Source organism: Lathamus discolor, chromosome 1 (assembly GCF_037157495.1).
Source record: "Lathamus discolor isolate bLatDis1 chromosome 1, bLatDis1.hap1, whole genome shotgun sequence".
Taxonomy (NCBI): domain Eukaryota; kingdom Metazoa; phylum Chordata; class Aves; order Psittaciformes; family Psittacidae; genus Lathamus; species Lathamus discolor.
The window spans coordinates 149,699,638-149,716,610 of NC_088884.1; the positions used below are offsets into that span (position 1 = coordinate 149,699,638).

Genomic DNA, 16,973 nt, shown 5'->3' on the forward strand with positions numbered 1-16,973 from the left:
ACTCACGAAAGTGAATCTCAAGAAATTACCCTGAAACTCCCAAAGCCTTTGCTCAAATAAAGATCCCATCATACGTTCCAGCCAATGCGCGATTAAAAGATGAATTCATGCAACCCAGCCTGTTTCCTCTAAATCTGGTTTTAAATGATAGGTGTTGCATCCAGCTTTACCGAAGGCAATTATCAACCTTGCAGTAGTCATGAAAATATAGTTCATGGACACACAAAGAGGTATTTTATTTCTCTGTCCCTTGAAGTCTTGGTTAGTTGTCACGTGAATTTCTAAGACTAGTGTGTGAAATCATCTCACGAAAGATTCAGTGTTCTCTGCAAGAAGGAAGTTAGACCCTTTTCCTCCTCTCTAAATAGGGCAGTTTTCTTCCTTAGTCAAAACCCAACACAAAATAAGACTCAAATCTCAAAATCTAAACAAAAGAAGATATGCAATATCATAGAATCATAGAATAGTTGGAGTTGGAAAGGATCTTAAGATCACCTGGTTCCAAACACCCTGCCATGTCAGAATAACTATAAGTTATTAATAAATTGTTAATAACTGCTTGCTGATCATCTGTCTTTAACAGGCTGACCGCGAGAAAGGGCACCTGTGGCCCATCTCCGTTAGGCCAGGCGGTTCTGAAAGGCTGTGCTCCGCCCAAAGCCTGCACTGGTGAGCAACGATTTAAGCACATAATCTGAATTCTTCTGGTCCTGGTTTCTGAGAAATGATGCAAATGCTGGGAGGTTTTCACTCAGAAATGAAGCCTCAGTTTTGCAGTGGCGTATCTGGCTGTCAGCCCTGAAGTGGTCAAACAGCCGGACTCAATGATCGTTGTAGGTCCCTAGCAACTGAAATACTTTATTCTATATGTCTCCCTAACAGTGTCATGTCTTCATAAGAGGGAGAACATTGTTTTCTCTTTATGACACTGCTTCTGTTCCCTCAGCGGTCCCCACTGCAGGTTCTGCAGGAAGCTCAGGAAGCTCTGTAGGAGACAATTCATGAGAATTTGCTCATAAAGGAAGTTTTTCCCCATAATCATTCCAGTAAGCATCTGGATTTTGCCTTGGCAGGCTCAAATGATTGTTCTTTATTTGTTCCTTGTTTTCATCATGAATGTGAGGTATTTGCAGAACTCTGTGATCTTTCATTAGACATGAGAGATTACTGAATTTGGTTTGTTTTCCCCTCAATGTTTGTTTACATGTTCAAAACCCACTGTTTTCCAGTAACCTGATGTGTGAAAAGTACTTCCTTCTGTTCAGATGTGACATTGATTCATCAAGAATAAATAAATGAATGCAGACTCAGCAGCTCTGGAAGGTGTCCTTGCTGCTGACTTTGTAACACCTCAAACTACATAAGGAATGTCAAAGACACATAAATGCCAAGCCGCCTTTCAGCAAGCCTTGGCAGCCTAATCAGAATGAATAAATAGGACAAGCAGAGTTGAGGGAGCAGCAGAAATGCCAGTAAAAACACATACTCCCAGTGGTTCAGTATCTGGTAGTTTCTTTCTCAGTATGAATGTAAGCATGAACTCACGCCTTGCAAATGTTCTGGCCCAAGAGTATTTCCACAAGAGGTGTAAGTAAGATGATAATGGTGACTTAGCAAGGAAGGGATGAAACAGCATGCTCTGAACAGAAGAGAGCACGGAAGAGAGAGTGAAATGGGGAAGGATGAAGGGAGGTGAAAACCAGTGTGTTTCAGAAGGGTTTTGCATCCCCTTAGGTCTGTGGAGTGACCTGGATTTCACTTCTTTCCTAAGCAGTTTTCCCAAGTAGATTACTTTAATTAAGCTGACCAACTATTCCACAAGAATTCAGCATCCTCAAAAGGAAATACAAATTTAGGATTTCCCCTGAGATTGAAGTGCTAGAGGGTCTGTATCCTTCTTGAACTGTTTTGCCAGTGGTTATGCTTGCCTTCTGTAAGGAAAATTACAGTCTTAAAAGCACTGTGTCTCAAAACCCGACAGCCAGCTTTTGGAGCCCTCTGAGCTACATGAATTTCCAAGGCAGTAGACCTAACTAATCCTGGTCTTATCAAGGTGTGTTCACTCTTCTGCCAGCCTTCACACAAACTCACTGGGTGGGGTGATTGGAAAGTGGGTGTACAAGATTGGAAGACAGAAATACTTCAAGCACATAATTGCCAGCCTCTGCTTTGATGACACCACGGACTGCAGCAGGGGACTTCTATAAGAAAGGACATCTATTATGTATAATATATCAGCCTGCAGACTACTGCTTGAATTATTGTAAGAGACAAGCAGCCAGCTCGCACTGCTGCCTGCAACTTCTACAGATGGTATTTTTGAGGCAGCAAAGGATAACAGACCACCCCCACCCATTCCCAAGGCCTGAACACTTGAAAGTTTGATTTAGCTTTTTCTTTTTTATTACCTGTCAAATATGGATGGTTCTGGCACCCAAAGCATGGCCGATGACACAAAGAATCATTCATATCAGAAATTCCTGGTAAAATGTGGTATGCAGCAGGTAGGACTGAACCTGTCCAAAATAACAGTGACCTACAAACACAGGGAAGAAAATATACATCGTGAATCTTTTCAGAGCTTCTAGGAATTTGGTGGCCTTCTATGATAGGGCTACAGCTTTTGTGGATAAGGGAAGAGCAACTGACCTTCACACAAGTCTTCTGGACTACAACACATTTGACACTGTCACACACAACATCCTTGTCTCTGAACTAGAGAGGCATGGATTTGATGAATGGACCACTCAGTAGATAAGGAATTGGCTGGATGGTCACACTCAAAGAGTTTCAGTCAGTGGCTCAATGTCCAAGCAGAGACCAGTGATGAGGGGTGTCCCTCAGTATCTGGACTGATCCTGCTCCACATCTTTGTTGGTGACATAGAGAGTGGGATTGAGTGTGTCCTCAGCCGATGACACCAAGCTGTGCAGTGTGGTCAACACACTGGAGGGAAGGGATGTCATCCAGAGGGACCTGGACATGCTGGAGAAGTGGACCAGCACAAACCTTTTGAAGGTCAACAAGGCCAAGTACAAGATCCTGTTGATCAGTTATATTAGCAGTGCATTTGTCCATACGATAGACAAGAAGGCTGCTCCAAACGCTACAGTTTAGGAGTCATGAAGACTCATTTAAGGTCATGTCTAGACTCCAATGATACCACAGTACTTATAGTGCCACTAATCACTCCCAGTCCTGTGGACACCTGTAGTTACTGGCTGTCACTTCTCAGCAGAATTTAAGAATGAGAAAATTTGAACTGAAAAGAGCAGAAGCTCTTGTAATAATTAAAGGAATTCTTTCTTTCCTGCCTTTTGCTGGAAAAGCAGTGACCCTTGTCTTCTTACTGCTTCCCAGTTTCACCGGGTAAATGCTGTCATAACATTTAGAGGTTTGAGAGGAACACTGAAAATATAATGATAAATGGGCTGGGGTAAGGAAACCAGCTAGTGCAAAGTGATGGCTGTGAAGAACTGTGTATCATCCAGCTGCACACACCAGCTCCTGCGAAAATGCATTTGTAACTCTGTGTCTGAGCATCCCGTGCAGCTCTCTTTGCTTTCAACTCCTATGTCTGCAGCCACAGAAGCCTTTCTGGAGGGCTGTGTGCGTGAACAATCGCAGGGTATAGGATAGTTATTTAACCTGTAAGTCGTACTGCGTTTTCTTGGTGGCAGTCCGCACTGCACCTACCCTGGGGCAATAGGCAAAGAGACTGACAGATAACAGTGCCTCAGCTCTGAGCCTGCGCTGGTGGCCATCTAAAGGACAAGATAAATGTCCCATTTGCGTCTCTTGCAAAGCTGTATCTACTGCCAGGAACACACACTGTTTGCCAGGTGAGTTGTCTGGAGAATGTCTGAGCACCAGCATTCCCTTCCCAACCCCAAACCTGTTCCTTTCAGCTGGGTGCTGTTACCCAGTTTTCTTCTTCAGCTTGGTGGTATTGCCTTGCTTACTTTGTTGTTGCTTGACAAAGATTCCTTCTCTGATTGCTTTTTCTTCTCCTGTAGCTTCTTTAAGATTACTTCTAATGACAAAATGCTTCATTATAAGTTAAAGTCTGAGTATCAGATATTAGGGAGGGTTCATCTCAGAACATGGAGGAGAGCATAGCTTCCATTCACAGAGACAGCAAGAACATCAGTGGGTAGGTGGCATGCCATGTCTCACTACTGTTATCACTGCATCTAGGTGCTGATCTGATGGCATGTTTTGGGGTTAACCCCACTTACAGCATGTAGGTTTGAAACTGCAGCCATCTGGGCTGCTTCAAGCACAGGTCCTCCTCTGAGTGCTGCAGGCCACGGCAAGCCCACCCAACCACGGGGCAACAGGCTTAAACTGCCAGACCCAGAGCACAGGAATTTATCCTCCCAAATGGCACCCGAGAGTCATTATTTGCAGTTTGCCCATTACAGGCTGCTGGGGATTTCCATCTCTCTCTCTCATCTCTATCTCTTGTAAGCAGCCTGCTTTTCCATGTGGAAATTATTCATTTTGTTTCATGTGCTGCTGAGGGCTTTTGGTGGGAAACAAGAGTGCTGGATCAGCCCATGCTGACAAGCACGATGCCTGTTTCCTCTCAATAATGCAGTCTGCTCTCTCAACCAGAATGTACTATTTTTTTTCCTATGCATTCTCACATAAGAGAGGAGTGTGGGAGGACCAAATGTCACCACTGTGCCTTGTAGCTTTGTTGGTGACCTTTTTATTACCCCGCACACACTCCTGGCTAGATGTTGTGTGGCTGCTTCTTGTCTCAAGATTTGTGCAGGAATTCATGGGTATAAGGAAAGAAAAAAACCCCAATATGGATGAAACCTAACAAATATGATAATGTTTCTGCTTTTTGTGTAAATAATATGAAGAAGCACGTGTATGAAGGGCTTAATGCTGGATTGAACCCTAAAGCTGACACACACAGTTTTTAACTGTGGAGGGAGAAAGAGCCAGCACAGCAGTGCATGACAAAGCGACATCTAAAACGGGAAGTCTTCATTAAAGACAAAACCTTCCCATGCTTGCACAAGCTCACACCATTCTCTCTCCTCCTTCCTTAATGCCTCCTGTTTCTCAGACACAGTACTTGTGCACTGCTGAAGTATGCCTGGGTGAGTATGCCGTAGGGCCACCAGCACAAAGCTATTTCATTCCTGGATGAGTCACTAGATTCTCTGGTCTATCTGTTTATCACCTGTCAGATCTGTAATTGGGAATAAGCTTAGGCAGGCATGGGACAATGAGCAGTAGACCTGCTTGGGTTGCTCAGGTAAAGCCCCTCTCCACATGCCCAGCTGCTCTACAGTTTGTCCATACAAAATCGACATCCTGGGTAGATCAGTCCAATGCTTTGGTGCTGGGCACCAGCACCCACTGGGTTGTCCTTCAGTGACCTGATGCAGTAGAGGTGTGCTGCTTCACTGTGTTTTGTGGGGGATGAATTGATCTAGTAGCAGTTTTCTCAAAACCATGGAGTCAGTGACCCACTTCTAGATATTAATCAGCAGGATGGGGAATTTTACTATCAGAACAGAAAATTAGTCAGAAATTCCTACTTAGGAAATGTTGAAAAATGGCTTTCTGAAGGAAAACAGATACAAAATTGTGTACGTACTCAGTTCAATGTGACAGAAACACTTGTGACTGAATGACTGTGGCCTTTCCAGAGACCTGGTAGGTGTGACCCCAGGGGACACTGAACATCAACGAAGCCTGAGAAACCAAGTTGATTCAAGGACATTCTCACAGCAGAAGAGTGCTTTATCTTGATTGTCAGTTAGGCAAAGCTGTAGCAGCAGGCCAACTTGGCCAAATCAGAGATTACTGACTGAGCTTAGATGTTGGAAGAAAGGGTAGGGGGAGAGTGGAAACAGGGATGGACTACCTGGAAGGAATGTAGAAGCATTGCCCAGGCTGTCAATTTATGCGATAAAGCTTATCTGCACATCCACAGAGGAGGGGCTCAGAGAGACAATGGCAGGATAGGGAAACCAAATGATACCCTGCCTGGATCCTCCCAGGCCTATCACAGGGGCCATCTGCCCATTCAAGACTCATCTGCACAAGCCCAGAGGAGCCCAGGGGCACAAAGGCAGGCAAAAACCCAAATAAAGGACTCCTGAGGTACAACCACCTTGTCCGTGTCCCTCCACGACTGTCCCAGCAGTGTGTTAGCCCCAACATCCAGATGTGACACCCATCACCATGAGCACTGGGAGCAGCTCTCTATATCATCTTCTGTACCAAGAGGCTTGCTGCCTAGAGGTGGAGTATATTGGGGGATGCAGGGGAAAAGCAGTTCATGATCATACAAAATTTATTATAGGACATTTAGGAGGGAAAGCAAAAGTGGGACATGAGTGGGTTTTAGGTAGTTTGGGAGAAAAAAGAGTGGTGAAATAGCGGGGTAAGGGAATAAAAAGGGCAACTGCATATAAATACTTGGTGGTCAGTTTGCTTGGCTCAACATGCCCTGTTCTTGAACAGGGCGGGCCATCCTGTCTTCTTCAACAGCTTTCCAGCACTTCCTGGGTGATGGCTCTCCATTCTGTGTGCGCTGGGTTGTGAGCGCAGCAACAGGTCAGACCACGGGTTGGAGGGTCCGTGTGTCCCTGGCACCAGCGGCTGGAGTGTGAAGGTGTGAGAGTGACTGTGAACACCAGTGGAGATCAAGCTGGATGAGCTGGTGAGCAGGTGACATGACTTGGTCTTTAAGGGCCAGCTCTGTCTTGAGAGCACCTGGGGCGTCTCTAAAGTCAAGAGCACAGGGTGGGGCTCAACTATGGGACCAGTGGAGTCCTGGCCAGCTCTGTGTGTGTGACAGACAGGGAAGGAGTTAAGAAAGCCAACCCTGAACTAAAGTTAAAACTGGTGAGGTGTGGAAGGGCACCAGGCATGGCTTCTACAGGTACATCTGCAGCAGGATGAACACCAAGGAAAAGAGGGAGTTGCAGCTCAATGGGATAGATGACCTAGTCCCAAGGATACTGAAAAAGCAGAGATGACTCAAAGCCTTGACTTGCTCTTCACTGGCAGATTCTGTCCTCAGTCTTTCAACAGTGCACAGGTAGGAGTTTTGGGGAGAAAATTACTACCCATAGTAAAGATTGAGTATGGACCATTTAAGCACTCTTGTTGAGTACAAGTTCCTGTGTCCAGATGAGATGCATCTGAGGGTAGAAAGGACAAGCTGTCTTACATCACTGCAAAGCTACTCTTGTCTTTGAAAGGTCCCCTCCAACCTGCATGATTCTCTGAAGCTATGATTTTGTGATAACGATTTGCAGAATGCAGGTAGATCTCACATGCTTTCTAATGAATAGCTAGTGGAACTAAGGAACTTTATCAGACAGGTCTCCAAAGATAGTGGGATTTATGGAATTGAAGACAGATGGAAATCTAGCTAATCTTTCCTTGAAGACAACAGCTGAAATCAGTTATGTGTAACAGCAAATCTCCAGGTAGCCTAAGGTTGACTGTGTATGCAATATGCTGTGGAATGTAATTTCTGCTGCCTACCTAGGGTAGAATTTTAAATGTCCTTGCTAAAACATGTTAGCCATCAGGTTTTAAGATAAACATGCCCAGTATGACTGACTGCTAGAATTCTATGGACAGCTAAAGATGTTCTAAAAATAGAGCTGTCTTTCCAGTTATGCATTAGCATTATGAAATAAGAAAGGGGACAGGCCCTTCCAGAAAGAAAACATGTAATAATCACCACTTTTGAAAACTCACAGTATCATCGAACAACGTAGGTTGGAAGGGACCTCTGCAGGCTATCTGGTCCCACCACTTGCTCCAATAACAGCTAACTTCAAAGGTTGCACTAGGTTGCTCAGGGTTTTGTTCTCCAGTGGAGTTTTGAAAACCTCCATGGATGGAGAATCCAGAACCTCTCTGGACAGCCACTCTCACGGTGATGTTCTTTAATGCTTAGTCAGAATTTCACTTGCTGCACTTTTTGACCATTGTCCTGTGTTTTTCACTGTGCATCCCTGAAAAAGAGTATGGCTCCATCTTCTCTGCAATGCCCTCCAGATAGTAGAAGAAACTATCCTTTCTGGCTAACTTTCTCGATCTTCTTTCGGAAGATTTGATGCATAGTGAAGTGTCTCAAGGAAGGGTTGTGATGTTCAGGCTTTTACAAGAAGTTTCTGATACCTTCCACCAGTTATTTCAAAAAATTTTGAAAACTGCTTCCTCCTGGATTAATTTTTTTTTTTTTTTTTTTTTTGAGGAACAGATGAGATTAAGGGAAGCTGTGGTAAAGAGTTACAGCATGGCTGTGTCAGGATTTCCACCACCAACCCCCCCACCCCATGGCTTCCTTTAGGGATTTGGTAAAACAGTTGTGGACTCTTCAGTTCCTTTGAATCCTAGACTGAAATCTCTGTCTCACCCTATTCTATCCTCCCAAATATCCTTCCTTTCAAATGGGAATCACAACTAGACAAATAAAGGAAGGAAAGTGTCTTTTCCTCTCATCAAATATCATGCTTTAGTATGGAGGAGAAATCTTATCAGTAAGTGCTAATTTTTCTAAGAAGTAAATCAGTTTTCCAAGCCTTTCGGATTGCCTGGATAGGTAAGGTTTGGCTTTGTACGGGTAATTCCTCAGTAATGATTCAGGAATGTTTTGAAAAACTTTTTTTAGTTAACTTTTCTAGAAACCTTTCTGATCAGGAAACTCCTATCAAACACTGCCTAAAAAATTAATAGAATCTTTTACATGCTATTGCTTCACAGCAGGCCACGGACATAGCATAAGGGATGACAGCTTTTCAGGGCCCACAGCAGAGTTAAGATCCCTAAATTAGTGGGCTGTTTTTTCCACTGGTGGTGCGCTCTGAAATGGCACTGGCACAATTGCATTTTAATCTGCTCGTTTCTAAGATGTGATTTATGAACAGTCAGGTTATTTCAGTAGGATCAAGTATCCGGTGAGATACACTGACAAGAATACAGACGTGCCCTGAAGTCGTGACTTTAGAAGTCGTGACATCTGTCCTTCAGCTCAGATGTTTCAAACTGTACCGCAGTTTTGACTGCCTTACAAATTAATAACATGATGATAGGATGTGCATTTAAAGCTCATGTTCAGGGAAGGGGTAATTGCGATTCCTTCATCATTCTCCACACAGACATGCACAATCTAGCTCCTTTCCCCTTGTCTGTCTGAGCAGTACTTGCTTCTCTGCTTGGTGCTGTGTGAGCCTGCTTGTAGCCAGCTGGAGCCGTGACAGCACTGCCTGTGCTGTTCAGTGTGAGACAGGGCAACAGACACCAGTGACTGATTTTCTTCTTTGTTTATTGCAAACAGAGATCCCAAGGGTCCCAAATGTCCTCTCACTTTGGACCAAGCTTCTTCCTCCCATTTCTGTGCTTGTTTTCCTTGCTGTCTCTCTTGAGTGTCAGGCCATCTGCTCCTTCCCTCTCGTTTGGGGAGCCTGGCACTCATACAGATGCTTCCTAAGCCTTGCTGCTGCTGCCTGAAGAATTAATTTCCTGATGTCACCAGTGCTACTATTTGCATTTTGCAGTTCCCAATTTCTTTCTCAGCCAAAGTAATGGGTTTGTAACACAGCAAAATCATGGCTGGGGTTTGTGCATTGATTTTTCTCAAAGAACAAGGCATCATATGGAGAGTTCCCCTACATTTAAACACACTGCTGGTGGGGAAGGAGGTGGAGTGGGGACACGAGGTGTGGAATAGCTCCAGAATAGGTTGAGGAAACAAGTTGCTTCATTCTTCTCTATCACCACCATTTTTTGTTTTGTTGCCTTTCTGTTTAGACATGTCAGACAATGATGCCCTAGACAAATTTACGAAGAACACATTCAAGGGTATAGTGATTAAACCACTGATTTGGAGCATGGGAGACCCGTGTTTCATGGATCATGCATTCAACATGAACCAGGCTATGAAGAAAATACTTTTACTTGTTTCATGTTTCACTTACACAAAATAGAACAGCTGCAATAGAAGAGTTTGCAAGTAACTGAGAGCTATACCAAAGCTGTGACCTAGCAGTAGGGGATCTTACCTTGATTTCTGTACTTTTTTTTGTGCAAAACACCTTTCAAGGTTTAGTTTCAGGGCAGAGGAAAAACAGATGCAGTAACCTCACTGACTTCCATGGAACAGTGTGCTTGTTTTCTGGCCAGTGCTCATTACTATGCTGCTCACACATTCTGAAGGGAAATTACCAGCAGGCTTCCATCCCACTGAGGCAGCCCAGGAAACAAAGTTGAAGTATGCTCTGTAAGTCCAGGAGTGTGTAAATAGCACAATTTCTCCTAAAGGAACTGCATGGGGTAGATATGCCTCTTGGAAAGGATCCGTGAGATGGTTCAAAGATCAGAAACCAAGAAACTTGAAACCCAAGATATTCCCTGGTTACCAGCTATGTAAAATATGCTTTTGTATACATGTGTATAAATATTTGTCCAGGATTTGATGCTGTGACTTGCAAGTTTATTGTTCGTGCTTACTGTCCTTAACTTCTTTTCTCATGACTTATGCCATATACATGGCTCGTCATCACTCCTTTTTCATACCACTTCAGCAGCTCTTTTGTTTTTTTATTTAACCCCATGCTAATGGGCAGCAGTGACAGCAAGTTCAGGATGAAAGCCCAGAGTATTCATTCTGCTTTGTGGGAACACCAGCTCTGCACCCTGATTCAGTGTAGCATGTGGATACCTATCATTTTCTTAGCACTGCTCCCTTGACTTTACCTGTTGCAAATGGCAAAAAAAGCCTTCCTGCAGTTTGGTGGTCCAGCAACTGCCAGATTCTTGACCTATAATTCTGTTTTCTGCCTACAATACTTCACATTTCTCATTTATTGAAGCACTCATTAGCACCCGATACCAGACCATCTCAGGTGTAATCACTAACTGATGCTCAGGCAAACATTTTTACTGGATTAAAAAATACCATTTATTTGTTAATGATGTTAACTAATGGAATAACTCAAGTTACTGCAGACACACAATTCTGGAGGATCCCCTCTGTCTGTACTTCAGGGATTTACCACGTTTACTGCTTAAACAGCACAGATGTATTGCTAGTCAGATAGTCACAAGTAAAACACTAGTTACTTTACTTCACTGCCTGCTACTGAAAGGAAATGTGTATTACAATTTCCTCCTTCATTTTCCTTCTATAAAACTTCGAACATCACAGTTTTCTGCTCACATATTCTGCTAAAAATGTGAAGTAACTCATGGGAACTCGGATCAGCTTCACCTCTGCTGCAGCTGCAGGAAAGTGAGGAGAAGGTAAGCAAAGAGGGGCTGCCTTGGCAGGATGGATACTCTGGCATGGTGTAAGGGTACATACATGTCATACTCCCAGGCTCCAATTTCCCGTGCTCCCCCACCCTCTGCCAGCCTGCACTTGAACTGCACTGCTACAGTAAGGAAATAAGGATCTCCTCCAACACTGCCTTAATAATTTGCAGGAAACTAGCAAATCAGATGCTTTCAGAGTATAAACAAAATCTGGCAGATTATATTCTCCACCTCTTAAGTAAAACAGCAAGTAAAGTTAGACTTGACAGAAGATGGAATTTCAGGAAAAACCTGAAAATCAGAAAAACACTTGTCAAGTGTTGAGCCACCCTAACATTTGGCTAAATTAAGATACTGTGCCTCCCCATACTGAGCTATTTTAAACCAAATGCCTTGGCCCTGCTTAAAGCACCCTTCTTCCACCTTACACTCTATTGCTGAAGTAGAATACAGCAGAACTATTTCTAGTTAATCCAATAGAAAAGAGAACTCTCAAAAGAGTTATCTTTCTTTGAACAACCAGTGTTTTGCAGCTTCTTGAGGTTTCAGGTCAAGTTTCACTACATTCAAGATTGGTGGTCGGAAACAGTCACAGCAGCTGAGTATCACATCAGGCCAATATGACAAAAATAAACACCAGCAGTATAAAAAGGGCAGAGAGATGAACAAGTTGTCCTTGCTTTATTCTCATAACTTCTTACTACAGAGCACTTGAGAGTTTGCATTTAAAAGTACATGATCACAGCAGCTATGAGCAGATGAATGTGTGTGCATGCACACACAAGGAGTTACTCTGAATTAGAGTTCGGTTTTTGTCAGATACAATGACTGGAACATGTGCAGCAGAAAAAACTAAGTAGGTTAGCAGAAGAGGAGATTGTATTTATTTCTATATATGAATGAAAAGCATGATATAACTGAGTTCTTAAGTGGCCCACAAAATCGGAAAAGACAGGAAATACTCTGTTAGTAGCATGAGCTTCCACAAGTCTGTCTGCAGAAATGCAGAACACCTTGTAATGCTCCTCTACATGCTGCTTTCATTTGTCTTTAGTTGTATATTAACAGACCTATACAGGATTATGGCATCCAACTGGATTTAAAATGAAGTGATATTTGTAATGTTTTCGATTAAACACTTCCCCCCTTGAATTCAGGCCTGGAGACGGCTGGTTTTGCAGTATTGCTAGTACAAGTAGGAATGATTGAAACATTCTGAATACATATTTGAAGCACCCTGCTGAACATTATGGAGAAAGGCAGATGCCTTTTGGACATTATGATTTCTCCAAATTTGGCACAGCTGTTACATGAGACATTGCTAATCAGAGCAGTTACTGAGTGTAACTGCCAGAGCACAGGTATACCTGCTCGATTCTCACCACGTAAGTGTAAAATACATGTGTAAATATCACTATTCATATACTTTGTAAACATAGAAATAGAGATAAGGGATTCTCTTGCTCACAACTTTTTGTTCATGTCTCTTGCTCCCTCTGGGAGTAACAACTGACCTTATTGTTTCTCACTTTGCTGACACATCTGCCCCTCTGCTTCTGAGATGCCAGTCACAATGTTCTTTCATACAGATTAAAACCATTACATAAACTCAGAACAAATGATCCTCACTCAGCTTAAAATTTGCTGTCTCTTAGGTATCAGGAAGCCTATGTATCTAAAACTTTGCGGCCTTTTTTTCCCCGGCTATATTAGTTGGTCAGGTAAAAATCTTTACGGATCTTCCCAAGCTTTTCCAGTACGTTTGAGACACTTTATTCAAATGACACTGGAAGACAAAACTGCTACTGATTTGAAGCAACAGGAAAAGAAGCAAGAATGTTAGAAATAAGAAAACACTGCAATAGGTTTCTGATTGTGTTGCTCTCAATACAAGGTTATGCAGTAAATGACTTCAAATATGAATTGTATCTACCCTATGTTGTATTTTACTTTTTTTCCAAACAGAATTATTTAGCACTTCCTACAATGTGCTTGGTATCATATGTATTGGCCAGCACCAACTGTGCTGCTGGAGTGGATTGCATCTAGAGGCTGGAAAGCAAAAGTTGGCCAGCTGGGATGCTTGGCTTGTGGGTGGAAGTTGCCTGAGGCACATGGCTTGTTAGTGATATCAAGCTATTCTCTGAATCCCATACACACTATAATGTACAGGTCAGTGGGTAGGACAACACTAGAGCAAATAGTGGCTTGGACACCTGTCTTTGAGCACTATCTCTACAGCCTGTAGTCCAAAATTTGCCATGATGTCATCTTCTGTGGACAAATCAAAGACTGATCAAAACTGCTTGGGTTCAGTTATCTGAGACGTCTCTGATACCTCTCATTATTCTGGCAGCTGCTGTTAAGGACAGCATCAAACAAGCAATAAAAATGAGGAGGATGTTGAAGGGACTAATCAAAGGATAGGTAGGGAACAATTTTAAGGTGTAATACAGCCCCGATTTTGAAAGGTCTGTAACTTCTGATTTCAGTACTTCTGCAAGTGTCTGAAGTGGACACAAAAAACCTTCAAGCTGGAGCCTAAATCCAGCTGTGACACAGGCAAATGCAACTATGTGTATAATATAAAGGGATTTGCATTAAAACCAAATTAAAGGTTATTACAGGAATGGAAGGCAGAAAAATAAGCAACAACAACATACTGTAGGTAGCTTATCTTTCAAACGTACAATGTGATATTGTTGTACCAGGGACTGAAAGGATGCAGATCTATTATGGAGCCCTAATCAGATGCACTGAGATAACAAGAACATCCTATCCCATTTTCTGAGAACACAAATAAATAATACAGATTCTAACAGAGAATGTGCAACAAGTTATTTTCTAGAAGAACAATAATTTTTTTCCAAAGATTTATGTGTCATCTTGGTAGCTGCATTTCTTGGTGGTTTAGAGGAATAACTAGTTGGAATTCTTAGAAAATTCACAAAAGTAATTTAAGGGACCTTCATGATGGCATCTGCTCTCTCCTCAATGTATTCTGAAGCATGCTAACTGAGTTCACTGCAAGCAGGCAGATGCCTGACTTGGCAGGTTCTTGTCTGAATTTGATATGCCATAAATCACATTCACGATGATCAACCATCATATCATCATGGAAAAACTGTGGAACTTTCTAGAGCTGGTTTTCCTGACTATGGGCTATGCCATGGCCAGAAAATAACGAGATGAGGAACAGCTGTGTGGACGATGAAGCAATTGATATTAAGTGGGAAAATACTATGTGCAAATATGCAGGCCAGAATCTTACTGTATAACAGTTTCAGATAAGTTTGGCCTGAGTTCTGGACCATTTATTGAGCAATCAAAGCTCTCTTCCATCTGAATTCGTATTTCCCCTTCCCTAAACACAAGAATCAGATATTAAGTTTCCAAGGCCAAATGATAGGATTGATTTCACAAACAAGTAAGCTGTGTGGAAGATGTATGACAGGCACAGTTTCACTTATCTTTCTGAAATACGTTAACAGGAAGTATTATTCTCAGTTTAATTCTGGAGAATAAAAGGAAAGAGCAATGGATTCAAGCAAAGGAAATAAAGGGTGAGGCTTTCTAGCAGCAGTAGAATAATTTTTGATACTAAAAGTAGCTGGTATCTAAATAGAAGTACGCATGGTTTAAATATGCAGGTGTGTCCAAGAAGCAGGGTGAAACTGCATTTAGAAATTAGTTAAAGCCAAATTTATAGCCAGCTAAGGCAAACAGAGGATATGCATGAAGTTGATTAACTTAGTACACTAGAGCAAATCTGAACAAAAAGCCTACAAAAGAAACAAACATGAGCTTGTTCCAGCTGCCTCCTCTGTCTGAAGATATAGGTCCTCTTTGTGCTGCTGGTGCAGATCTGAAGAAAAGAAAACAAACAGGATGTTCACAGCACAGAGCCGAGTTAGGATTCTTTTACGTATCAGGCGGTTGTAGCCAAGGATGAAGTCTGCAGTCCAAGTGCTAAGCTAGAAGTTTCTTTGTAAGAGCTTGTCGCCAGATTCCGTTTGGCTGTCACAATGTTATAAACAGGATATTTGTGCAAAAAGCCCTGGGAACACTTCTTCCTACTTGAATACCCAAGCCTCCTTGTTTCTCCACATCCATTTACTGTCTCTGGCCTTATGCTTGAGATTGTATACAGCAGTTCTAGACAGAAGTGGTCCTAGAGGTCTATTTTTACAGCAGTTGATTCAACAGTATCCAGATCCATTTCTAAGCCCCCCTGACATTGCAATAATGCAAGTAATAAATACCTCTACTAATAGGTTGTGTCTGGCGTCCTTTCTACTTATGTTTGCAAGCCATCTACGCCATCTAGTGGCTAGTTTTTTATTTACAAGTTTTCTTCAAATACCAGGTTGACAAGTCCAAATCCAAATTTTGACTCTACAGGATCATAGATCAAGTTTTCAGAGGAGTTAAGAGCCACTGTTGTTACCCAAGAAGCCCCAGGTGTATTACTGCACCTTCTAGGCCATCCCTCTGCTACCCTGACACAGCCTTCTCCTTTGGTATCCCAATGTATCAGGAGTTGTGGAAACAAAAAAAGTCACTTGGACAACTTTGTTCTGTGGCTCGGGACGTTATTCTCCAGAGGCTGAGAAGGCAACTACTAGTACTATAACAGCAAACAGCCACTGTGAAAGGGGATGTAACAGAGCCTGCATGCCTAGTCTCACTATTTATTATAGAAGTGTATACACTGAGCACCCACACTCTGCAAGGGAAACCTTTCCTGACAGATAACATGTTCTTAATAGTGACATCCCTACTGACCAAATTGTTCCCGTGTCAGTTAATGGACTGTCAGAGAGCAGAGATCCATCCACAGAGAAAACAGATCTAGAAGTTAATCATCAAATAATTTATATACATCTGCATAAGGGCAGCTAATTTCAATAGCAATGTTATTTATTGCAGAGAAGTGATTTGGGGAAGAGTGCAAGTATTCATTGGCTTGAAGTATTTTAGCTATGTAAATTTCAGGGAAAGGCAATAATAGCATTCAGACTCTGACCTGATTAGGGATAGCATAGATAAGAAGTGAATCAAGCCTCTTACACTGCCATCTATACAGGAGGGGATAGAAGGCTCAGGAAGGCAAGAAGCAAAGAAACTTCCTAAGAAGGATGACAGCTGAGCTGCTTAGTAGCTACCCCAGGAGAGTATGAGACTGGTGCTTAGAATACACTAGTGATTATGTTAATTTAAGGACCAGGGTGGATGGAAAGGAAGGGGTGGCTGCTCCCCGGCTTACATACTGCAAGTGTTATGTGGTAATACTGGAGAACCGGTATTCTCATCCCTTAGGTGAAAGGAAAAAGACATTAATGGTTTCCAAAAGCCTTCCCATCCAGGTTTCCTCACAAAACTTTGAGGGAAATGGTTTAAAACCTGGGAGAACAGAAAAAATTCTGTTAAGAGTTCACAAGTTTATATATTTTAAAGTCCTGTAAAGTGCTTTTCCTCCAATTTGTTAATATTGTCACCATGTTCACAACTGCAGTTTTGCATGGGGCAGCTGTATTTTCTTTTGACACATGAACAAAAGCCTTACCATTCACTGGCAGAACAAGCAAACCCTATTTTAATCCACCATGTTATCTAGCAGCAAACAAGTGCCAAACAGGACTGGAAGCCTGTTGTATGATCTACTACCT

The 16,973-nt window shown here is 42.5% G+C and overlaps 1 protein-coding gene across 5 annotated transcripts in view; it reads right to left on the reverse strand.

Moving 5' to 3' along the window:
- Positions 1-300: 300 nt before the first annotated feature.
- Positions 301-16,973, reverse strand: part of BST1 (bone marrow stromal cell antigen 1) — a 30,481-nt gene continuing 13,808 nt past the window's right edge. Inside the window, exons 10-11 of one of the 5 annotated variants that reach the window (XM_065659032.1) lie at positions 2,409-2,536; positions 301-985 (exon numbers count right to left, since the gene is read on the reverse strand). In XM_065659032.1, coding sequence (XP_065515104.1) covers positions 921-985; positions 2,409-2,536 — 193 coding nt within the window. In that variant the 3' untranslated portion in view covers positions 301-920. Of the gene's footprint in view, positions 986-1,446; positions 2,202-2,408; positions 2,537-11,960; positions 15,170-16,570; positions 16,708-16,973 lie in introns of those variants that run through there. The other 4 variants (XM_065659036.1, XR_010608091.1, XR_010608092.1 and 1 more) reach the window with 4 other exon arrangements.